At 42.1% G+C, this 26,009-nt stretch overlaps 1 protein-coding gene across 1 annotated transcript in view; it reads left to right on the top strand.

The window, feature by feature from the left end:
- Positions 1 to 22,030, top strand: part of LOC110494028 (cell wall integrity and stress response component 1) — a 110,410-nt gene extending 88,380 nt beyond the window's left edge. Inside the window, exons 10-12 of the mRNA XM_036950022.1 lie at positions 16,988 to 17,017; positions 17,386 to 17,439; positions 19,901 to 22,030. Of these exons, the coding sequence (XP_036805917.1) occupies positions 16,988 to 17,017; positions 17,386 to 17,439; positions 19,901 to 19,902 (86 nt within the window). The 3' untranslated portion in view covers positions 19,903 to 22,030. The remainder of the gene's footprint in view (positions 1 to 16,987; positions 17,018 to 17,385; positions 17,440 to 19,900) is intronic.
- The last annotated feature ends 3,979 nt before the right edge of the window (positions 22,031 to 26,009 follow it).

The raw sequence follows: 26,009 nt of genomic DNA on the forward strand, positions 1-26,009 counted from the left end.
TTACTAACTAGCGTTAGGGGCATGGACTCTACAAGGTGTTGAAAGCGTTCCACAGGGATGATGACTCCAAGGCTTTCCACAGTTGTGTCAAGTTGGATGGCTGTCTTTTGTGTGGTGGACCATTCTTGATACACATGTGAAACTGTTGAGCATGAAAAACCCAGCAGCGCTGCAGTTCTTGACACAAACAGGTGCGTCTCGCACCTACTACCATACCCCACTCAAAGGCACGTAAATACTTTGTCTTTTCCAATCGATGTCTCAAGGCTTAAAAATCTCCTCCCCTTCATCTACAATGCTTTAAGTGGATTTAACAAGTGACATCAATAAGGGATCACAGCTTTCACCTGAATTCAAAAGGTCATGGAAAGAGCAGGTGTTCATAATGTTTTGTTTTGTACACATATCCATACATTTGCACACATACATTTTTGTTTAACACCACTTTCCTTCCTTTTCTATAATCTTTGTTGAAATTGACTGCATGATAGTGTTGAAGGAAAGTTGCACACAGCAATGTTTATTATTAAATCTTTTCAAATAACAGTTTCTCTCAGGGGTTCTTTATTTATTTACACATATTATGTAATAGTATGTTTAGCCTGGGTGTGTCACATTCTGACCTTTATTTCCCTTTGTTTTGTCATTATTTAGTATGGTCAGGGCATGAGTTGGGGTGGGCAGTCTGTTTTTCTATGATTTTGGCCTAGTATGGTTCTCAATCAGAGGCAGGTGTCATTAGTTGTCTCTGATTGAGAATCATACTTACATAGCCTGGGTTTCACTGTGTGTTTGTTTTCGTGTCTGTTTTTCACCACACAGTACCGTTTTGGGTTTCGTTCGTTCCACGTTTATTGTTTTTGTATTCAGTTGTGTTCATGTTGAGTATTTCTTATTAAAAGAACCATGGACACTTACCACGCCGCATATTGGATTCCAACCATTGTTTACAGACAGATTATTTCACTGTATCGGAATTCAATTGGGTCAAAAGTTTACATACACTAAGTTGACGGTGCCTTTAAACAGCTTGGAAAATTGATATAATGGCTTTAGAAGCTTCTGATAGGCTAATTGACATAATTTGAGTCATTGTGAAAATTAAAAGAAATCAGCCAAGACCTCACAAAAAAAATTGTAGACCTCCACAGACCTCATCATCCTTGGTAGCAATTTCCAAATGCCTGAAGGTACCATATTTATCTGTACAAACAATAGTATGCAAGCATAAACACCATGGGACCACACAGCCGTCATACCGCTCAGGAAGGAGACGCATTCTGTCTCCTAGAGATGAACGTACTTTGGTGTGAAAAGAGCAAATCAATACCAAAACAACAGCAAAGGACCTTGTGGAGATGCTGGAGGAAACAGGTTCAAAAATATATATCTATATCCAAAGTAAAACAAGTCCTATATCGACAAAACCTGAAAGTCTGCTCAGCAAGGAAGAAGGCACTGCTCCAAAACCTCCATAAATAAGCCAGACTACGGTTTGCACCTGCACATGGGGGACAAAAATCCTACATTTTGGAGAAATGTCCGCCGTCTGATGAAACAAAGATTGAACTGTTTGGCCACAATGACCATTGTTATGTTTGGAGGAAAAAGGAGGAGGCTTGCAAGCCGAAGAACCCCATCCCAACCGTGAAGCACGGGGGTGGCAGCATCATGTTGTGGGGGTGCTTTGCTGCAGTAGGGACTGGTGCACTTCACAAAATTGATGGCATCCTGAGGCAGGAAAATTATGTGGATATATTGAAGCAACATCTCAAGACATCAGTTAAGTTAAAGTTTGGTCGCAAATGGGTCTTCCAAATGGGCAATGACCCCAAGCATACTTCCAAATTGTGGCAAAATGGCTTAAGGACAACAAAGTCAAGGTGTTGGAGTGGCCGTCACAAAGCCCTGACCTCAATCCAAAAGAACATTCATGGGCAGAACTGAAAAAGCGTGTGCGAGCAAGGAGGCCTACAAACCTGATTCCGTTACACTAGCTCTGTCAGGAGGAATGGGCCAAAATTCACCCAACTTATTGTGGGAAGCTTGTGGGAGGCTACCCAAAACGTTTGACCAAAGTTAAACAATTTAAAGGCAATGCCACCAAATACTAATTGAGTGTATGTAAACTTCTGATCCACCGGGAATGTGATGAAAGAAATGTAATCCTAAAGTGGTTGTCACAGCTTTTTTCCTGGGAAGGAGAGGACCAAAGCACAGCGTGGTAAGTGTCCATGGTTTTAATAGGAAAATTCAAACATGAACACAACTACAAAACAAGAACTGTGTGGCACAAACACTGACACAGGAAATAATCACCAACAAAATACCCTAATAATATGGCTGCCTAAATATGGTTCCCAATCAGAGACAAGAATAGACAGCTGCCTCTAATTGAGAACCAATCTAGGCAACCATAGACATACAATTTACCTAGACAGGACACAGCCCCATAAACATACAAAGCCCTAGACAAGACAAACACATAAATCCCCCATGTCACACCCTGACCTAACCAAAATAATAAAGAAAACAAAGATAACTAAGGCCAGGGCGTGACAGTGGTGATCCTAACAGACCTAAGACATGGAATTTTTACTTGGAATAAATGTCAGTAATTGTGAATTTAAAAAAAAAATGTATTTGGCTAAGGGGTATGTTAACTTCCGACTTCAACTTTATTGTAGTTAAACTCAAATATTCTGATTGATACAAAAAAATATATATATATATTTTTTTTTTTAAATATTAAAAAGGGTATTATATTTATGTTATTATGAATATAAATGGTAGAGTTATGTCACAACTGCAGCTTTTGGAAATATATGAGAAGGTTAGCTGAATCCAAAGTTACAACCAATTGATTGCAACACTACCGCAGAAATGGAGGAGGAAAGACCTAAATGACCTAAATGACTAATGATGATAAATACAATCCAACTGTGTGTAATCAAGTCTCCGTATAAATGCACCTGCACTGTGATAGTCTCAGAGGTCCGTTAAAAGCGCAGAGAGCATCATGAAGAACAAGGAACACACCAGGCAGGTCCCAATATACTGTTGTGAAGAAGTTTAAAGCCGGATTTGGATACAAAACGATTTCCCAAGCTTTAAACATCCCAAGGAGCACTGTGCAAGCGATAATATTGAAATGGAAGGAGTATCAGACCACTGCAAATCTACCAAGACCTGGCCGTCCCTCTAAACTTTCAGCTCATACAAGGAGAAGACTGATCAGAGATGCAGCCAAGAGGCCCATGATCACTCTGGATGAACTGCAGAGATCTACAGCTGAGGTGGGAGACTCTGTCCATAGGACAACAATCAGTCGTATATTGCACAAATCTGGCCTTTATGGAAGAGTGGCAAGAAGAAAGCCATTTCTTAAAGATATCCATAAAAAGTGTTGTTTAAAGTTTGCCACAAGCCACCTGGGAGACACACCAAACATGTGGAAGAAGGTGCTCTGGTCAGATGAAACCAAAATTGAACTTTTTGGCAACAATGCAAAACGTTATGTTTGGCGTAAAAGCAACACAGCTCATGACCCTGAACACACCATCCCCACTGGGACAGGGAAGATGGTTAAAATTGATGGGAAGATGGATGGAGCCAAATACAGGACCATTCTGGAAGAAAACCTGATGGAGTCTGCAAAAGACCTGAGACTGGGATGGAGATTTGTCTTCCAACAAGACAATGATCCAAAACATAAAGCAAAATCTACAATGGAATGGTTCAAAAATAAACATATCCAGGTGTTAGAATGGCCAAGTCAAAGTCCAGACCTGAATCCAATCGAGAATCTGTGGAAAGAACTGAAAACTGCTGTTCACAAATGCTCTCCATCCAACGTCACTGAGCTCGAGCTGTTTTGCAAGGAGGAATGGGAAAAAATGTCAGTCTCTCGATGTGCAAAACTGATAGAGACATACCCCAAGCCACTTACAGCTGTAATCGCAGCAAAAGGTGACGCTACAAAGTATTAACTTAAGGGGGCCACCAAATCATTTTGCACGCCCAATTTTTCAGTTTTTGATTTGTTAAAAAAGTTTGAAATATCCAATAAATGTTGTTCCACTTCATGATTGTGTCCCACTTGTTGTTGATTCTTCACAAAAAAATACAGTTTTATATCTTTATGTTTGAAGCCTGAAATGTGGCAAAAGGTCGCAAAGTTCAAGGGGGCCGAATACTTTCGCAAGGCACTGTATATGCAGCATACAACCATCTCAACTCTGCATATTTTTTATTCTGGTTTTGCCCCCAGGTAGCGCGTTCCTGGTTACAAGTTCAGGAATGGCTGAAAAATCACAACAAATTTTAAATGAACGCTACAAATACTACTGTTGAGAGATTTGGAAAGACAATCAATCAACCAACAATATAATAATACTCTTAGCAAAAATATGTATCTTTAACCCCCTAGAGTCGATGTCCGTGCCCCTGTGGAAATCTAATTAGCAACCTGAAAGCACACATTTGTTTATTTTTTAATTTCTATAAGCAAATTCATACTTTCTCAAATTTTGATTGCCAGATGTTGAACAATCCAGGTGTTGAAAGCTCATGCAAGGTGCACACATGCTACATATTAATCTGTCCCAGACAAATTTTTGAGATCGGAGACAAAATCCCCATGTCGTTGTCTACTCGGGGCACGCAGCCGTCACTGAGGCTCGTTTAGTCTAAGCGGGTATGATGAGGGCTACTGATCTTGTCTTTGAGCAATACCAGACGTCACCATATTTTATCGGCACAAAATCTGCAATGCTCTTGTAGTGTGAGATGTGCAACGAACGACAAGTTTTAAAATGGTGATGAGCAATAACCAATGAGAGCTCGCCAGAAAAGAATCCAGTGAGATGAAGACGTTGTTTCACATCACCTATAATGTTTAGGCTCTCGAGAAGGAGTGATGACTACAACTAGTATGCGTTTGTACTTGCCTTTAATCAAAGCCAAAGCATGAAATCGTTACACCTCTGAAGTTCACTCATGATGTTATGTAATTTAAAATGTTGGCTAGATATTTCAGCTCTTTATGGCAAGCGTGAATGTCTGACCGAAAACATTTTAGGCTGCTTTGAGCCACAATCATATTTTATCAGGTATGCAGGTTAGACCCAGATGCAGACAATGTCGAGTTAACAATGGTTTAATAATCCAACAAGGGCAGGCAATAGACTGGTCAAGGCAGGCAGGGGTCAGAGAAACAGAGGTCTTTCAGCGGTACCGGATGGCAGGCAGGATTAGGGTCTTGGTAAGGCAGATGTCGGTAATCCAGAAGGGGGCAGAGGTACAAGCAGGCTCAGGGTCAGGGACAGACAGAGTGGTCAGGCAGGCGGGCTCAGAGTCAGGACAGGCAAGGGTCAAAACCGGGTGGGCAAGAAAAAAAGAGTCTAGAAAAAGCAGGCGCTAAGACATAAAATGCTGGTTGACTTGATCACAGACAGCCAGAAAAAAACAGGTATAAATACACAGGGGATAATGGTGAAGTTGGGCGACACCTGGGATGGGGTGGAGACAATCACAAAGACAGGTGAAACAGATCAGGGTGTGACAATCTCTTTAAAAGTAAAATATTTGCCAACATCCAGATCACGCAAAACTGAAAGCGCGATCCACCGCATTTAAACATGAAAAGAGGTCTGGAAATATGTCTAAGTTTAAACCGTGTAGTTATTCCCTCCGCAAGGCAATCAAACAAGTGAATTACCGTACAGGGACAAGATGGAGTCGCAATTCGACAGCTCAGACATGAGACATAACATATTTGGCAGGGTCTACAGGAAATCATGGATTACAAAAACAAAAACATCCGGGGCTGACATGAGTAAAACATTATGTGTTAAACCTCGCAGGGCTGCTGGCCCGGACGGCATCCCTAGCCGCGTCTTGAGAGCCTGCGCAGACCAGCTGGCTAGTGGGTTTACATATATATTCAACCGCTCCCTATCCCAGTCTGTTGTCCCCACATGCTTCAAGATGGCTACCATTGTTCAAGTACCCAAGAAGGTAAAGGTAACTGAACGAAATGACTACCACCCTGTAGCAGTTAATTCTGTCATCATGAAGTGTTTTGAGAGTCTAGTTAAGAATCATATCGCTGCCACCTTACCGGCCACCCTAGACCCACTTCAGTTTGCATACCGCCCCAACAGATCTTCAGATGACGCAATTGCCATCACACTGCACACTGCCCTATCCCATCTGGACAAAATAATACCTATGTAAGAATGCTGTTCAGTGACTACAGCTCAGCACTCAACACCATTAGTACCCTCCAAGCTCATCATCAAGCTGGAGGCCCTGGGTATCAACCCTGCCCTGTGCAACTGGGTCCTGGTCTTTCTGACGGACCACCTCCAGGTGGTGAAGGTAGGAAATAACATCTCCGCAACAATGGGGCCCCAGTGTGTGTGATCAGCCCTCTCCTGTACTCCCTGTTCACCCATGACTGCGTGGCCATGCACATCTCCAACTCAATCGTCAAGTTTGCAGACAACACAAAAGTAGTGGGCTTGATCAACAACAATAACGAGACAGCCTACAGGGAGGAGGTGAGGGCACTCGGAGTGTGGTGTCAGGAAAACAACCTCCCACTCAACGTCAACAAAACAAGGGAGATGATCATGGATTCCAAGAAACAGCAGAGGGAGAACCCACTTATTCACATCAAAGGGATAACAGTGGAGAAGGTGGAAAGTTTTAAGTTCCTGAGCGTACACATCACAAACAAACTGAAATGGTCCACTCACACAAACAGTGTGGTGAAGAAGGTGTAACACCTCCTTTTCAACCTCAGGAGGCTTAAGAAATTTGGCTTGTCACCCAAAACCCTGATAACATTTTATGGATATCCAATCGAGAGCATAATGTCGGGCTGTATCACAGCCTGGTACGGCAACTGCACCACCCTCAACAGCAAGGCTCTCCAGAGGGTGGTGTGGTCTGCACAACGTATCACCAAGGGAAAACTACCTGCCCTCCATGACACATACAGCCCCCGATGTCACAGGAAGGCCAAAAAGATCAAGGACAATAGCCAACCGAGCCACTGCCTGTTCACACCTTTATCATCCAGAAGGCGAGGTCAGTACAGGTGCATCAAAGATGGGACTGAGAGATTGAAAAACTGCTTTTATTTCAAGGCCATCAGACTGCTAAACAGCAATCACTAACTTATAGAGGCTGCTGCCTACACTGAGTCCCCATCACTGGACACTTTAATAAATGGATAACTAGTCACTTTAAACAATGCAACTTTAAATAATGCCACTTAACCCTCCTGTTGTGTTCATTTCATGTTAACGAATTCTGTGTTCCCAGTCGTAAAATGACCGCCCCATTATAGCTGATTATAAATCCAGAATAATACATACAGTTGAAGTCGGAGCTTTACATACATCTTAGCCAAATACATTTAAACTTAAGTTTTTCACAATTCCTGACATTTAATCCGAGTATAAATTCTCTGTCTTAGGTCAGTTCGGTTCACCACTTTATTTTAAGAATGTGAAATGTCAGAATAATAGTGGAGAGAATGATTTATTTCAGCTTTTATTTCTTGGATCACAATCCCAGTGGGTCAGAAGTTCACAAACACTCAATTATTATTTGGTAGCATTGCCTTTAATTAAATTGTTTAACATGGGTCAAACGTTTTGGGTAGCTTTCCACAAGCTTCCCACAATAAGTTGGGTGAATTTTGGCCCCTAATTCATGACAGAGATGGTGTAACTGAGTCAGGTGTGTAGAACCCCTTGCTCGCGCACACTTTTTCAGTTCTGCCTACATATTTTCTATAGAATTGAGATCAGGACATTATGATGGCCACTCCAATACCTTGACTTTGTTGTCATTAAGCCATTTTGCCACAACTTTGGAAGTATGCTTGGGGTCATTGTCCATTTGTGACCAAGCTTTAATTTCCTGACTGATGTCTTGAGATGTTGCTTCAATATATCCACAAAAAAATTCTACCACATGATGCCATCTATTTTGTGAAGTGCACCAGTCCCTTCTGCAGCAAAGCACCCCCACAACATGATGCTGCCGCCCCCGTGCTTCATGGTTGGGATGGTATTCTTCAGCATGCAATCCTTCCCCTTTTTCCTCCAAAGATAACGATGGTCATCACAAACAGTCAAACAGTTCAATTTTTGTTTCATTCGATCAGAGGACATTTCTCCAAAAAGCACGATCTTTGTCCCCACGTGCAGTTACAAACCGTAGTCTGGCTGTTTTTTGGCGGTTTTGGAGCAGTGGCTTCTTCTTTGCTGAGCGGCCTTCAAAGGTTATGTCGATATTTGACTCGTTTTCCTGTGGATACAGATACTTTTGTACCTGTTTCCTCCAACATCTTCACAAGGTCCTTTGCTGTTGTTCTGGGATTGATTTGCACTTTTCGCACCAAAGCACATTCATTTCTAGGAGACAGAACGCATCTCCTTCCCAAGCAGTATGACAGCTGCGTGGCCCCATTGTGTTTCCTACTTCCGGCGCCGACAGAGATGGCCACCTCGCTTCGCGTTCCTAGGAAACTATGCAGTTTTTTATTTTTTACGTGTTATTTCTTACATTAGTACCCCAGGTCATCTTAGGTTTCATTACATACAGTCGAGAAGAACTACTGAATATAAGATCAGCGTCAACTCACCATCAGTACGACCAAGAATATGTTTTTTGCGACGCGGATCCTGTGTTCTGCCTTACAAACAGGACAACGGAGCGGATCCCATGCAGCGACCCAAAAAAATGACTCCGAAAAAGAGGGAAACGAGGCGGTCTTCTGGTCAGACTCCGGAGACGGGCACACCGTGCACCACTCCCTAGCATTCTTCTTGCCAATGTCCAGTCTCTTGACAACAAGGTTGATGAAATCCGAGCAAGGGTAACATTCCAGAGGGACATCAGAGACTGTAACGTTCTTTGCTTCACGGAAACGTGGCTCACTGGAGAGACGCTATCCGAGGCGGTGCAGCCAACGGGTTTCTCCACGCATCGCGCAGACAGAAACAAACATCTTTCTGGTAAAATGAGGGGCGGGGGCGTATGCCTTATGGCTAACGTGACATGGTGTGATGAAAGAAACATACAGGAACTCAAATCCTTCTGTTCACCTGATTTAGAATTCCTCACAATCAAATGTAGACTGCTTTATCTACCAAGAGAATTCTCTTCGATTATAATCACAGCCGTATATATCCCCCCCCAAGCAGACACATCGATGGCTCTGAATTAACTTTATTTGACTCTTTGCAAACTGGAAACCATTTATCCGGAGGCTGCATTCATTGTAGCTGGGGATTTTAACAAGGCTAATCTGAAAACAAGACGCCCTAAATTTTATCAGCATATCGATTGCGCAACCAGGGGTGGAAAGACCTTGGATCATTGTTACTCTAACTTCCGCGACGCATATAAGGCCCTGCCTCGCCCCCCTTTCGGAAAAGCTGACCACGACTCCATTTTGATGATCCCTGCCTACAGACAGAAACTAAAACAAGAGGCTCCCACGCTGAGGTCTGTCCACCGCTGGTCCGACCAAGCTGACTCCACACTCCAAGACTGCTTCCATCACGTGGACTGGGACATGTTTCGTATTGCGTCAGACAACAGCATTGATGAATACGCTGATTCGGTGTGCGAGTTCATTAGAAGGTGCGTTGAAGATGTCGTTCCCATAGCAACGATTAAAACATTCCCTAACCAGAAACCGTGGATTGATGGCAGCATTCGCGTGAAACTGAAAGCGCGAACCACTGCTTTTAATCAGGGAAAGGTGTCTGGTAACATGACCGAATACAAACAGTGCAGCTATTCCCTCCGCAAGGCTATCAAACAAGCTAAGCGTCAGTACAGAGACAAAGTAGAATCTCAATTCAACGGCTCAGACACAAGAGGCATGTGGCAGGGTCTACAGTCAATCACGGACTACAGGAAGAAATCCAGCCCAGTCACGGACCAGGATGTCCGGCTCCCAGGCAGACTAAATAACTTTTTTGCCCGCTTTGAGGACAATACAGTGCCACTGACACGGCCTGCAACGAAAACATGCGGTCTCTCCTTCACTGCAGCCGAGGTGAGTAAGACATTTAAACGTGTTAACCCTCGCAAGGCTGCAGGCCCAGACGGCATCCCCAGCCGCGCCCTCAGAGCATGCGCAGACCAGCTGGCTGGTGTGTTTACGGACATATTCAATCAATCCCTATACCAGTCTGCTGTTCCCACATGCTTCAAGAGGGCCACCATTGTTCCTGTTCCCAAGAAAGCTAAGGTAACTGAGCTAAACGACTACCGCCCCGTAGCACTCACTTCCGTCATCATGAAGTGCTTTGAGAGACTAGTCAAGGACCATATCATCTCCACCCTACCTGACACCCTAGACCCACTCCAATTTGCTTACCGCCCAAATAGGTCCACAGACGATGCAATCTCAACCACACTGCACACTGCCCTAACCCATCTGGACAAGAGGAATACCTATGTGAGAATGCTGTTCATTGACTACAGCTCGGCATTCAACACCATAGTACCCTCCAAGCTCGTCATCAAGCTCGAGACCCTGGGTCTCGACCCCGCCCTATGCAACTGGGTACTGGACTTCCTGACGGGCCGCCCCCAGGTGGTGAGGGTAGGCAACAACATCTCCTCCCCGCTGATCCTCAACACTGGGGCCCCACAAGGGTGCGTTCTGAGCCCTCTCCTGTACTCCCTGTTCACACACGACTGCATGGCCACGCACGCCTCCAACTCAATCATCAAGTTTGCGGACGACACAGTGGTAGGCTTGATTACCAACAACGACAAGACGGCCTACAGGGAGGAGGTGAGGGCCCTCGGAGTGTGATGTCAGGAAAATAACCTCACACTCAACGTCAACAAAACTAAGGAGATGATTGTGGACTTCAGGAAACAGCAGAGGGAACACCCCCCTATCCACATCGATGGAACAGTAGTGGAGAGGGTAGCAAGTTTTAAGTTCCTCGGCATACACATCACAGACAAACTGAATTGGTCCACTCACACAGACAGCATTGTGAAGAAGGCGCAGCAGCGCCTCTTCAACCTCAGGAGGCTGAAGAAATTTGGCTTGTCACCAAAAGCACTCACAAACTTCTACAGATGCACAATCGAGAGCATCCTGGCGGGCTGTATCACCGCCTGGTACGGCAACTGCTCCGCCCTCAACCGTAAGGCTCTCCAGAGGGTAGTGAGGTCTGCACAACGCATCACCGGGGGAAAACTACCTGCCCTCCAGGACACCTACACCACCCGATGTCACAGGAAGGCCATAAAGATCATCAAGGACATCAACCACCCGAGCCACTGCCTGTTCACCCCGCTATCATCCAGAAGGCGAGGTCAGTACAGGTGCATCAAAGCTGGGACCGAGAGACTGAAAAACAGCTTCTATCTCAAGGCCATCAGACTGTTAAACAGCCACCACTAACACTGAGTGGCTGCTGCCAACACACTGACACTGACTCAACTCCAGCCACTTTAATAATGGGAATTGATGGGAAATGATGTAAATATATCACTAGCCACTTTAAACAATGCTACCTTATATAATGTTACTTACCCTACATTATTCATCTCATATGCATACGTATATACTGTACTCTATATCATCGACTGTATCCTTATGTAATACATGTATCACTAGCCACTTTAACTATGCCACTTTGTTTACATACTCATCTCATATGTATATACTGTACTCGATACCATCTACTGTATCTTGCCTATGCTGCTCTGTACCATCACTCATTCATATATCCTTATGTACATATTCTTTATCCCCTTACACTGTGTACAAGACAGTAGTTTTGGAATTGTTAGTTAGATTACTTGTTATTACTGCATTGTCGGAACTAGAAGCACAAGCATTTCGCTACACTCGCATTAACATCTGCTAACCATGTGTATGTGTGACAAATAAAAATAAAATTTGATTTGATTTGATTTGATTTATACTTGCATACTATTGTTTGTACAGATGAACGTGCTACCTTCAGGCATTTGGAAATTTCTCCCAAGGATGAACCAGACTTGCGGAGGTCTACAATTTGTTTTCTGAGGTCTAGGCTGATTTCTTTAGATTTTTCCATGATGTCAAGCAAAGAGGCGCTGAGATTGAAGGTAGGCCTTGAAATACATCCACAGTTACACCTCCAATTGACTCAAATAATGTCAATTAGCCTATCAGAAGCTTCTAAAGCCATGACATCATTTTCTGGAATTTTCCAAGCTGTTTAAAGGCACAGTCAACTTAGTGTATGTAAACTTTTGACCCAATGGAATTCCGATACAGTTAATTATAAGTGAAATAATCTGTCTGTAAACAATTGTTGAATCTATAGTTTGTTAACAAGATATTTGTGGAGTGGTTGATAAATGAGTTTTAATGACTCCAACTGAAGTGTATGTAAACTTCTGACTTTGACTGTATATTATCACCTAATGTTGTGTCCGATTTTTTCATCAACTTAAGTTCTTGTGAACATTACAAGTTTTACAAGTTTTGTACTTCTATTTGCTGTTTTTGGCCTGTAGACCTCATTGACCTGAGCTCATACATCTCGTTTTTGAGTTTAAAAAAAGCATAATGTGTGGATTATTTTGACTATAACAAATAATCAGATTAAACATATTGTGCTATCTATCACAGACTACTTTGTGTCAAATCTCTCCTCCTCACCAGTGTCATGATCAAAGATATGATCAAGAGCCTCACATACAGTATATCGTTTGGTCATTGTGCTGCCACAGAATGAATTATGAGCAAGGCCTCAAAAAAGCTTTATATAGGAGATCTGCGAGAAAATATCTATTTATTATTGAAACAATGTTGCGATTGTTTGTGAGAATGCCAACAGGTGTGGTTCCCATGCTTTTCCCTTAAGAGGCATTAGAAGAAGACAAAACGGATCCATCAAATGCATTTGGTGTGTCATAGTGGTCTTTGACTTGTGGTCAGACTTGCTCAGGTGGAACAAACTTAGGGCCCGATTCAATCAGATCTGCTTTAGCCGACATCCACATAGCTGATGTTTGACGGTGTCAGAGGTGGAACTGCGTTAGAGCTCCTGGCATTATACCTAAAGTGGACATTGCCATTGGCTGCTAGTAACTGAAAGGTCGCTGGCTTGAATCTCCGAGCGGCAAGGTGAATAAATCCTCTGTTCTGCCCTTGAGCAAGGAAGTTAACCCCCCAGGCGCCCATGACATGGATGTCGATTAAAGCAGCCCCACAGACACCTCTCTGTTTGAGAGGTATTAGGTATCCCTTTTCCCACATTAAGAGAAACACATTCAGCCATTTATGAAAACTGGAATGCGAGACGTAATTTACACAAACACACACCTTTGTCTGTGTCCTTTTGTGTGTTGGCTGATTGGTGTAGCTTGTGTACAGTAAGAAGAGAGTTCTTCTCCTGCCGTGAGGACGCTGCTTCCCCTGCTCATTCCAACTCCCCATCTGCCCACCTGCCCCCTCATCCTCCCCCACAACCATGCTCACCCTTTATACTTCAATACCTCCACCCTACTTCTCACAGTGAAACCCATCCTCTCTACACTGACCTCTCCATCGCTGTCCCTTGGTCTCCCCTGCCTGGCCCTGCCCTGCCCTCTCCCCTGCCCACTCCCCTGCCCAGCTTGCTGTGCCAGATGTAAAGGCCTAGTAGTCTGGCCTACATGACTAAATGTGCTGTGCTCCAGGTCAACTGTGCTCTGCTGAGTGAGTGAGATTCTTTAGTATGTAGGGTCTGTATGTGCTGTACTCAACCCCCCCAGAGTTTGGCTTGGTCCACAGGGGTGTCAGTCAATTGGTTGGTCCCTTCTGTCTGGTTGTCTGCCATGGCTCCCTTGACTGGTTCTCTTGCTGCCTTGCCCATTTGGGCTCCTCTCAGCCTTGCTTTCTAGCTATACCAGCTCTCTTGTCCCCCTCCCTCCTCCTAGCCTACCCCCGCTCGCTCCCCCTCTCTCTAGCTCGGATGGTGTCCTGACTGCATGCCCGGCCCGCACTCACAGGCTGTGCAGCCAGCAGCTAATGCAGGGCTCTAACCTGGCTGTCAGAGGAGAAGGTGTATCCTGCGCATCCTGCATTAGCTTTGTGTCCTGCTGTGTCCTTCAGTGACTGACTCTCATTTGGTGCTTCTGATGATGATGATCTCCCTGTCTGTCTCTAAATACACACCAACCTTTTCTGGTTCTGTCCTCTGTTGTCGTTCTGCTTTTCTGTTATGATTCTAACGTTTCAATGGTTTCTTTTACTCTTCTCCTCCTCTTTTCCTCCTGTCTCCTGTGTGAGGTGCTGCTTCCTCTTATCATGCCATCCCTCCTTCCTCCTCTTCCTCCTCCTCCGCTTGCAGCCTAGCTCCCAGGTAAGTAGCGAAACCGTTTTGGCATGCCACCCCCCCTCCCCTCCCCTCCCCACCAACACCCACCACCTACATTCCTCCACCTGAGAGATGCAACTACCCCCATCCAATTCTAACTCTTGCTGCCTAAACCTGTGAGTCATTTCTGAACATATTAACATGGATTTGTCTATGTCTCATCTGTGTCTCATTTAGGTCTGAATTGTTTCAATGAGCACTTTGTATCATCTGGTAGGCTGTTTGTTTCAGTGTCCTCTGTCTCTGTACAACCCTGTGTGGATGAACCAGTGAGAGCTGGTCAAACTTTTAGCTTTTTGCCATTCTCAGTGCAGGTGGTACATAAAGCCCTGAAATCCTTAGATCAGAGAAAGCCTGCAGGTCCTGATCTTCTGGATCCCTGCTTTTTAAATCTGGCAGCTGATTTCATAGCTGAACCACTTAAATATCTGTTCAATCTAACCCTGGAATGTAATGAAATTCCAAAGATCTGGAAATCAGCATTTGCCCTACCACTTTTAAAAGGGGGAGATCCAACTCTTTAAATAATTATAAGCCAATCTCAAAGCTGTCACCTCACAATTAAAAAATTATCAGTTTGGCTCATTGAATATGTCAGTTTGGGACTGTACTATTTGTAATAGTAAATGTTTTCTGCTGTACAGTAAAGATTTAGGAACAATTTAAATGTGTGTCCAGCATGCTGAACGATTACTTGTGTAAACGTGGGCTTATTTCCCATGATGCTCCAGTCCTCATACATGAATTGCCTCTGCATCGTGACAGTGTGATGTTGTGTTTGAGAGTGGTGTGTGTCTCCTCACCTGTTGTGTCCACCTAGTAAATCAAATCAAATTGTATTTGTCACATACACATGGTTAGCAGATGTTAATGCGAGTGTAGCGAAATGCTTGTAGACAACCTGTGCAGTGTTATGAGAGAGGCGGCACATTTTTGGGGTGTTACGCACGTGTGTGTGTGTGTGTGTGTGTGTGTGTGCGCGCAAGCATACGTGTGTATGTGTGCTGTGGGTGTGTGTGTGCACGCATGTGTAAGAGACAAAGAAAGAGCGCGAGAGAATCAAAGCACTCTGTTGAAGGAAACCCCCTGAGAGAAAGAGAGAGAATGTTCTGTTCAGCATGGATACTGTGTTTTAAAACCTACTGTAGGAGGCTGTGTCCACTGCCCCAGACATTTGCTATTGTATGTGCTGTATCAGAATATTACTAATGAGTGTTGGCCAGCTTGTTTATATTCATTCAATAAAGGTGACTTTCTTTCAGACGTGTATGAGGGCTGGTCTCTATGTATATAGTACTGTATGTCTGGTTATAAACTACACATGAAGAACTGAGAACACATGCATATTTTCACTATGTATCATAGCTATGATACCTCTCCTACAGTGTTATAACCACCTCTCGTCACCTCAGAAAACTAACCTGCTGGTTGGTTGACCATGCTGTCCAAATGTGCATTCATGGTACTGTATATAAAACAATTACATGATCAGCCTGTGGAATGTAAGTAGTTATGTGCTGAGTGACTGAGTTGATACTGCTAATGATCAGTCTCCATTTTACTAATTTACTGCATCTGTATAAATGCACTGTAAATGGACAACAGAAGACACATAAAACATCAAAACAAAAAAATTAAAACGTAAAACTAAAAAGTCAAATACAAATATTTTACTCAGACAGACAAGTTAGTTTATTGGTTTTGAAAATGTAATTGAAGCCATATAATTATGCAACATATCAGCTGTTAAAGACAAAAGCTACAGACAACAAAAGTAGTGACAGAGAAATGAAATGTTCCTCTGTTCCTCTGCAACGTTAGCCACAATTTCCGTATAAGACTGGTTTCTGCTATCTGTGGTTTTCCTGTGAACAAGCTCCACATTAACTTCTCCATTCAATCAACCCTCTCTGACACAGTCACCATCTTCTGTGAAGTCACACTAACAGTCTGTAGATGTGTGATAAATGTCGTTGTTCATCCTTGATATGGCTGGTAATCTGTTTCTGGTCATCCTCCTTTTCAGTGAGTTATTCCTCCATTCCAAGTTCCATCATCTGTTAGTTCTTCAGGATTCTCTCTCCTCTTTTAATATTTTACTTCAGGAACTCTTTATATATTTCAGAATCTCATGGCTGTAATAATTGTGTCTTATTCCATTGATCATCTTGATGTATTTTTCTATATCATTATATTTTGTTCAGATCAGAATGACTACTGCTTGATAACATGCCCATGGATCCATTGTAGTATATGATACTTTACCAACTTGTGTTCCTGTCTCTCATGTTTATTTATTATTTAGAATGGCACATTTTCCTGATCAAGGCCAAGACTCACACCCTTCCCCTGATTTAAAAAAATGAAGTTGGTATTTAATTAATTAAATCAACCCATTTAGATACCTTTATTTTGTATGATCAGATCCAGTGACTTTGCTTTGCACCAGGTTCAACTACTAGTTCTACTTTGACAACTGACACCCCTAATGGTCCACACGATTTTAGTTTAGTGGCGTAATAAGTTGTGTTGTGTGTTAACTGTTATTAAACAGTCTCTCTCTTGCATGTGCCCAGGAGGTCAAAGCTCCACAGAAAGCGTTCTGGGTAAGCATCCATCTCTAGCTGACTACCTGTCTTTTCCTACACAAATCAAACAACTGAGACATACAACCTCACAATTAAAATGTTGATCAACTCTTGTGATGTAGTATTGACCCTGGGAACACAAGCTAATGACCATCCCAATGTCACCAAACAGCTGTGCAATTATGGCAGGCAGCAGTGGGTGTGGCTTCTGGAGTGGTCATTCAAATACTGATTCAAATTGTACATTCAGTCAAGGTTTTAACAGATGTTAAAATGGTGAACATGTCATATTTCTACTGAATCAGTTGTGTTCTACTGACTCAGAAATAATGAACACTGTTTGTCTTGTGTAATCAGATACAGAATTAACTTTTATTACTTTCCAGCAGGTTTGACTGTTACTTCTACTTTGACCCCTGGCATCACAGTGACAACAACTTGTAAGTATCGCTTAGTTTGCGATTTCATTTTTATTCACTCGAATTCACTGAAGCTCCAACTAGTTTACTCATAAACCTATTCATCGCTTCTTGTATGTACAGTGCCTTGCGAAAGTATTCGGCCCCCTTGAACTTTGCGACCTTTTGCCACATTTCAGGTTTCAAACATAAAGATATAAAACTGTATTTTTTTGTGAAGAATCAACAACAAGTGGGACACAATCATGAAGTGGAACGACATTTATTGGATATTTCAAACCTTTTTAACAAATTTAAAACTGAAAAATTGGGCGTGCAAAATTATTCAGCCCCCTTAAGTTAATACTTTGTAGTACCTTTTGCTTTTGCTGCGATTACAGCTGTAAGTCGCTTGGGGTATGTCCCTATCAGTTTTGCACATCGAGAGACTGACATTTTTTCCCATTCCTCCTTGCAAAACAGCTCGAGCTCAGTGAGGTTGGATGGAGAGCATTTGTGAACAGCAGTTTTCAGTTCTTTCCACAGATTCTCGATTGGATTCAGGTCTGGACTTTGACTTGGCCATTCTAACACCTGGATATGTTTATTTTTGAACCATTCCATTGTAGATTTTGCTTTATGTTTTGGATCATTGTCTTGTTGGAAGACAAATCTCCGTCCCAGTCTCAGGTCTTTTGCAGACTCCATCAGGTTTTCTTCCAGAATGGTCCTGTATTTGGCTCCATCCATCTTCCCATCAATTTTAACCATCTTCCCTGTCCCTGCTGAAGAAAAGCAGGCCCAAACCATGATGCTGCCACCACCATGTTTGACAGTGGGGATGGTGTGTTCAGCTGTGTTGCTTTTACGCCAAACATAACGTTTTGCATTGTTGCCAAAAAGTTCAATTTTGGTTTCATCTGACCAGAGCACCTTCTTCCACATGTTTGGTGTGTCTCCCAGGTGGCTTGTGGCAAACTTTAAACGACACTTTTTATGGATATCTTTAAGAAATGGCTTTCTTCTTGCCACTCTTCCATAAAGGCCAGATTTGTGCAATATACGACTGATTGTTGTCCTATGGACAGAGTCTCCCACTTCAGCTGTAGATCTCTGCAGTTCATCCAGAGTGATCATGGGTCTCTTGGCTGCATCTCTGATCAGTCTTCTCCTTGTATGAGCTGAAAGTTTAGAGGGACGGCCAGGTCTTGGTAGATTTGCAGTGGTCTGATACTCCTTCCATTTCAATATTATCGCTTGCACAGTGCTCCTTGGGATGTTTAAAGCTTGGGAAATCGTTTTGTATCCAAATCCGGCTTTAAACTTCTTCACAACAGTATCTCGGACCTGCCTGGTGTGTTCCTTGTTCTTCATGATGCTCTCTGCGCTTTTAACGGACCTCTGAGACTATCACAGTGCAGGTGCATTTATACGGAGACTTGATTACACACAGGTGGATTGTATTTATCATCATTAGTCATTTAGGTCAACATTGGATCATTCAGAGATCCTCACTGAACTTCTGGAGAGAGTTTGCTGCACTGAAAGTAAAGGGGCCGAATAATTTTGCACGCCCAATTTTTCAGTTTTTGATTTGTTAAAAAAGTTTGAACTATCCAATAAATGTCGTTTCACTTCATGATTGTGTCCCACTTGTTGTTGATTCTTCACAAAAAAATACAGTTTTATATCGTTATGTTTGAAGCCTGAAATGTGGCAAAAGGTCGCAAAGTTCAAGGGTGCCGAATACTTTCGCAAGGCACTGTACTTTCCCTCTAAACTGTTGTACTTTTCTTAGATATGAAACAAATGTACATTTTTCGTCTCATAATGTTTCTTCTCCTACATCAGGTGTGTTGGTCATCTTTAGTTAGCAAACTGAAACAAATAGACTACCTTTATCTTACCCGGGTTTTTGTATTTAAAAAAAAAAATTTATCACATATTTGCACACAGGAGGTCAAAGCTCCACAGACAGTGTTCTGAATTCAAACGGTCAAAAATGAGTTTTGGATAAGTATCCTTATTTAGTAATCCCAAGGCAAAATTGCACTTGTCTTTTCCTACTAGCACTAACTTGGTCGATAACTACCTTGTAGTTGTCTCACCTAGCTATTTTAAGATTAATGCACTGGATAAGAGCGTCTTCTGAATGACTCAAATGTAAATGTCAAACGTTTTGCTGACTAGATGTATTTTCTCACACATATGAAAAGAGAAATGACAAATAACAATATGGTTTACCATTTAAGTATTTACGTTGGGATTAAGAGCTAATGATCTCTCCTGATGACATCATGTCACCAAACAGGTGCAATTATGGCAGGCAGCAGTGGGCTGTCACGCCCTGACCTTAGTTGTCTTTGTTTTCTTTATTATTTTGGTTAGGTCAGGGTGTGACAAGGGGTGGTTTGTTGTGTTTTGTCAGTCTGTACTGTTATTATAGCTTCATGTTCGTTTTCTTGTTTTGTAAGTTTGTTTAAGTTTGTTTGTTTCATTAAAGAAGATGTATTCTCATCACGCTGCGCCTTGGTCTCATCGCTATAACAAACGTGACAATGGCTTCTGGAGTGGGCATGTTCCTGATGGGATTGACAGCTGTCTATCTTTGCAGGAGGACCAGTGAGTACTTCTGATTCTGCATAAATGTTCCCTTGTCATATTAATGTAATTGCCTTTGACATGGGTTAATCTTTCAACTCATTTTGGTCATATTGTGTAGGGTAGGCTATATTCAATCAAAAAATATTGCCTGAATTGTTTTTCAGAGAAACAATTCTCAGAGGTAAGAATTTCCTTGTGAATATGATGCAGATTGTATCAACCTTTAGTTCTGTATTGTCCATGATGAGATGTTCTTACCACAACCTTCTGATACTTTTATGTTGTACAGACCTACAGCCAGACAGGATGATCACAGTCAATCTATGTTCCTAACAAAGTATCAAGCACTGCACACACTGCTAACACAACTATACACATGCAGGTACAGACACAAATTGTCATTACATGTTCATTTTGTTTCTGTTGTAGGTGATTTGTTGATAGGAACTGTGGGCAGTGCAGGCATGTTTGATTCAAGGGATTCTGGGATCTAATCTCTCATCACCTATGTACCATCCAAATTATTGCCCTCATGTGAGTTTGTAACAGAATGCCTTCAGTACCTGTCTTCCCGACCTGGGACGAGAATTTGTTACCCTCAGCACAATAACACTTTGTCACTCAATGTCAACTGTACTAACATAAAACTAAAATAACTAAAATAAGGTGTAAGTCAGAGCATCTTGAAAGCTTGAGAACAGAGCTGTAAGTCTACAGGATGGTTTGAGTCAGGAGGAGAAGTGTGAAGGTACATTAAGCACAGCAAAGTAACACACACATCCAAACTTACAGTACGTGTGAGGGCAAACACACACAAACACACATACACACAAACTCTAACTCAGAGTTGTATAGGCCCTGTTGAAGAAAATGGAAAGTCACCTGAAAATGACAATGTAAGTTAAGAATCACCCACTGTGTTTGGTGACTGTGATCGACTCTCAGTTTTCAGATTGATGTTGCATCATTTTAGAATACATTACATTTACAGTACTGTAGAATTAATCGACTGAAGTTAAACTGTTTGTTTCTTTTCTCTAGTCTGATACGTACCACGTATACACCTCAATCCCCAACAGACCAGTAACCTCAGCCCAGCAGGCAGTGGTGTACAGTCTTCTGCAGACACATTGACACTACACCTCTGCCATTCTGTAGCTGAATCTTACAGAAACACTCTTGCTTTCAGGATGTCCTTTATTTATTAAACATCATGCTACTGTAAATAAGTATCTAATACATCTACTGCTGTACCGTTTCTACATAAGCGGACGCCATCCCATTGTAAAATGTGTAGAACTGCAGGAAATTAGCTTTAAAACGAACCAATTCTCTCCGCCCCATGGTAGAATGAGTCGAATTGCAGTACGATAACATTAAAGCCACTAAAATTGGGGCCACTAAAATGTTTTGCCTGCGAGGTGGGCAAATCTCGCTTAGGGACCCCAAATTGCTAGAATCTGCTCTTATCTACTGTATCTCACATGGACACCTAGTTTCTGTTACATGCCTATCCATAATGATGGTTACTGTGTTAGTGTTTTTATTCAGGGGTTTTGGAGGGGTCCGGGGCATACTCCCCTTTAAAAAAAATGTCTCATTCCCACCCTCCAGTAAATGCTAAATTTATATATATTCTGTCATCTGTGTTAAAAGTTAACATGGGAGATTAGCCTCGTTTTACCTTTCTGATAAGACTCTTGAGGTACAGTAAATTCAAAATCATATGCTTTTTTTGCTCTGTTTGAAATATTCTCCTCTGTAAAACATAAAAGCAAACAGATTAAATTGACTTCAACCATTCCCTCGTCTTTGTTAGTACTTTAAATTTTTCGATCTTGATTATTATAGGTAACAGTACATATTTTTAGCATTATCTATGTTATTTCAGGCCATTGGTGACGATCCAGGTTCTATTTATCGTTAATGTTTTTTTCAGTCCATATAACTACCTTGTCATCGAAACAGACAGTCTGCAGATCACATACAAACCACGTATCCATACCTACAAACAGGTGCACACACACACACACACACACACACACACACACACACACACACACACACACACACACACACACACACACACACACACACAAACACACACACACACTCACCACAACAGGGTGGAAAGGCTCTTACCGCATCCTATACTTCTGAAACTTCAGCGTCTCACATTTCAGAGCCTCGTGTTCAGAAGGCGTTGATGTAAATACTGTTGAACCAAACCTCAGAAACATTTAACTTTCATCCTCTAAAAATAGCAATATGAGAGATGTATTCATGTTTCTGACTATTACAACAAGCATCTCACGAGTGATGAAACCCCACTTGTCATGTTATATTTCCATGGAACTATTCAGTGTTTTCTGCTTACGTATCTGCACCCCTATCTTATTAAGCTAATAACTACAGTAGATAGGAAAAATATTGCCTCTAATGCACACCGTGGAGTCATATGGAGCCACAGCAAGAATGTTTCTGATTTTTACTTATGGGATGTTGGCAATATATATCGTGGTTGTACATGAAACCTGCTTTTTATTGTGTATGGTAGTTGTCAAAGTCAAAAAGGTGTAAAAAAAAAAAAAAAAAGGCTGACTGAAATATAGTGATTTCCTCTGACAGAAAAGCAAATGGTTTTGGATTATGTTAGAAGGAGACATTGACCTCTCCCCAAACACCCATCACACCAGTTGATGCGTTATATCTGGTTTTAATGTGAACAGCCTCATCTTCCTCTCTATTTAAACCATTCTCTCAGTCATCGTACTTATTCACACAAGTTCTTTACAAAATTACGTCAGATCAGACATTTGAATTTATCTCACATCTAGTGTGAGCAATGGAAATGCATTTCTAGAATATTGAGTTGCACCCCCCCCCCCCCCCCCCCATGTGGATTCAAATGCTGCCCACGGTTGTGTCAAGTTGGCTGGATGTCCTTTGGGTGGTTGACCATTCTTGATACACACGGGGAAAATGTTGAGCATGAAAAACCCAGCAGCGCTGCAGTTCTTGACACAAACCGGTGTGCTTTGCACCTACTAACATAATCACTTCAATATTTTGTCTTGTCCATTCACCCTCTGAATGGCACACATACACAATCCATGTCTCAATTGTATCAAGGCTTAAATATCATTCTTTAACCTGTCTCCTCCCTTTCATCTACACTGAATTAAGTGGATTTGACAAGTGATATCAATAAGGGATCATAGATTTCACCTGGATTCACATAGTCAGTCTATGTCAAGGAAAGAGCAGGAGTTGTTAATATTTTGTATACTCAGTGTACAATATTTACATGAGCAGTGGAGGCTCCTCAGAGGAGGAAGGGGAGGACCATCATCCTCAGTGAATTTCAATAAAAAAGATTGTGCAACATTAAGGTATAGGGAGCAGCATTTTCACTTTTGGATAAATAGCATGCCCAATTTCAACTTCCTGCTACCCATGCCAAGAATATAAGATATGCATATTATTATTAGATTTGGATAGACAACACTCTGAAGTTTCTAAGACTGTTTGAATCATGTCTGTGAGTATAACAAAACTTATGTAGCAGGCAAAACCTTGAGGACTAACTGTTCAGAATTTTTTTTTTTAGGTCTCTGTCTGTTCAGTGAATTCTCATTGGGAAACTACATTTCTTAGGAACTTGTTTTCCTACCTTCCCTAAGTTCCTACCGCTTCCACTGGATGTCACCAGTCTTTGGAATTTGGTTGAGGTTATTCCTTTGTGCAATGAAGAAGTATGGCCATCTCGGAACTGCGTAACACTGTTGAGAGTTGCGCAAGACTTGAAAAGTAGCTTGGTTTGTTGTCTTCCTGTATTGAACACAGATAGACCCGTCTTTAATTTGATCGATTATTAACATTTAAAATTACCTAAAGTTGTATTACAAAACTAGTTTGAAATTTTTTGGCAAAGTTTACAGGCAACGTTTGAAATATTTTGTAGTGACGTTGTGCAATTTGTAAGCTGTTTTTTTACTGGATCAAATACGCCAACTAAATGGACATTTTAGATATATATGGACGGAATTAATTGAACAAAAGGACCAATTGTGATGTTTATGGGACATATTGGAGTGCCAACAAAAGAAGCTTGTCAAAGGTAAGGCATGTTTTATATTTTATTTCTGCATTTTGTGTAGCGCCTGCAGGGTTGAAATATGCTACCCTCTTTGTTTACTGTTGTGCTATCATCAGATAATAGCTTCTTATGCTTTCGCCGAAAAGCCTTTTTCTGACACGATGGCTGGATTCACAATGAGTGTAGCTTTAATTTAGTATCTTACATGTGTGATTTAATGAAAGTTTGATTTTTATATAATTTTATTTGAATTTGCCGCGTTAGCACCATTATGTAGCCGGAGGACAGCCAGTTTCCATCCTCCTATGGGTACACTGATTTCAATCCAAAACCTAGGAGGCTCGTGGTACTCACCCGCTTCCGTAGACTTATACAGTAATTATTACAACTTCCGGAGGGCGTCCTCCAACCTATCAGACCTCTTGCAGCTTGAATTGACATGTTGTCCACCCAATCAAAGGATCAGAGAATCAATCTAGTACTGAAAGTATAAGAAACAGCTAGATAGCACTGCAGTGTATAAAAGGGTGGTTAGTAGTTGAGACAAAGAGAGTGAAAGCCAATAGTTGAACAGTTTTGAACGAGAGAGAGAGATATATTTTGTAGTATGTTTTTTTCTGTTTCACTTACTTAGCTAGCAAATGTGGCTACATAGTTTAGCCTACTCAAACACCCGGTTAAAACAGAGGGATGCTAAATTAGCTCGCTGACTATGGCAATCCAACACGGGAACTCTTCCATTTCAAGGTACGCTTTTGGTTTTATTAATTTAATCCCACCGAGGCCCGCCGGTGTAACTGCTAACCTGCTTGCTGCTGACTGTATGCTGTACTGTATGTTTTACTAACACATTAGTTTTAGTAGCTATGTTGACAATGACGTTAATATGGTGACAACTATGTAGGCTGTGTGTAGAAGTTAGCGGTTATGATATGAAGGTTTGCCTTGGAAAGGTTTCCATCAATTTCCATTATTAAAGTGGCTGGAGTTGAGTCAGTATGTTGGCAGCAGCCACTCAATGTTAGTGGTGGCTGTTTAACAGTCTGATGGCCTTGAGATAGAAGCTGTTTTTCAGTCTATCGGTCCCTGCTTTGATGCACCTGTACTGACCTCGCCTTCTGGATGAACATGCAGTGGCTCGGGTGGTTGTTGTCCTTGATGATCTTTTTGGCCTTCCTGTGACATCGGGTGGTGTAGGTGTCCTGGAGGGCAGGTAGTTTGCCCCCGGTGATGCGTTGTGCAGACCTCACTACCCTCTGGAGAGCCTTACGGTTGTGGGCGGAGCAGTTGCCGTACCAGGCAGTGATACAGCCCAACTGGATGCTCTCGATTGTACATCTGTAGAAGTTTGTAAGTGCTTTTGGTGACAAGCCGAATTTCTTCAGCCTCCTGAGGTGGTGACTGGGTGGATGAGGGAGGGGGGGGGGGGGGGGGGCTCAGGGGACAACTGGAGGGTTTTGGGTGTTTGGAGCAGCTTCTCTTCGGTCTGGAATGTATGTTTCAAAATCTTAAAAATAAATAAATAAAATACATTGAGAGGGAGAAAGAGATGGGGGGGCTGTGTGTGTTTGTGCATGCGTGCGTCAGTTTGTGGTGTGAGCATGTGTGGTTAGAACACTTACCTCTGGGTAGCTGTTTCTGCACACAGACTGTTTTTTTTGCATGTGAAGCATTCAGCACAGTCACAGTGGAATGAACCGTCCATTTCTCCAAGCTCAAGGTTAGTCAGATAACATTGTTAATGGTGACATAGTAAGATGTCCACACACTTTAGTTTTACAGTAGTTTTCCAATTTAACAATTTTAGTTTCCCCATTAAATTAAATGTGCTAACAATATTTTAGTCAGTCACTGTCGTCTGTTTAGTAAAAGTCTAGTTAATTTAAAACCTCTTAGGGATCCTTTAACA

This window comes from Oncorhynchus mykiss, chromosome 17 (genome assembly GCF_013265735.2).
Source record: "Oncorhynchus mykiss isolate Arlee chromosome 17, USDA_OmykA_1.1, whole genome shotgun sequence".
Classification (NCBI taxonomy): Eukaryota; Metazoa; Chordata; class Actinopteri; order Salmoniformes; family Salmonidae; genus Oncorhynchus; species Oncorhynchus mykiss.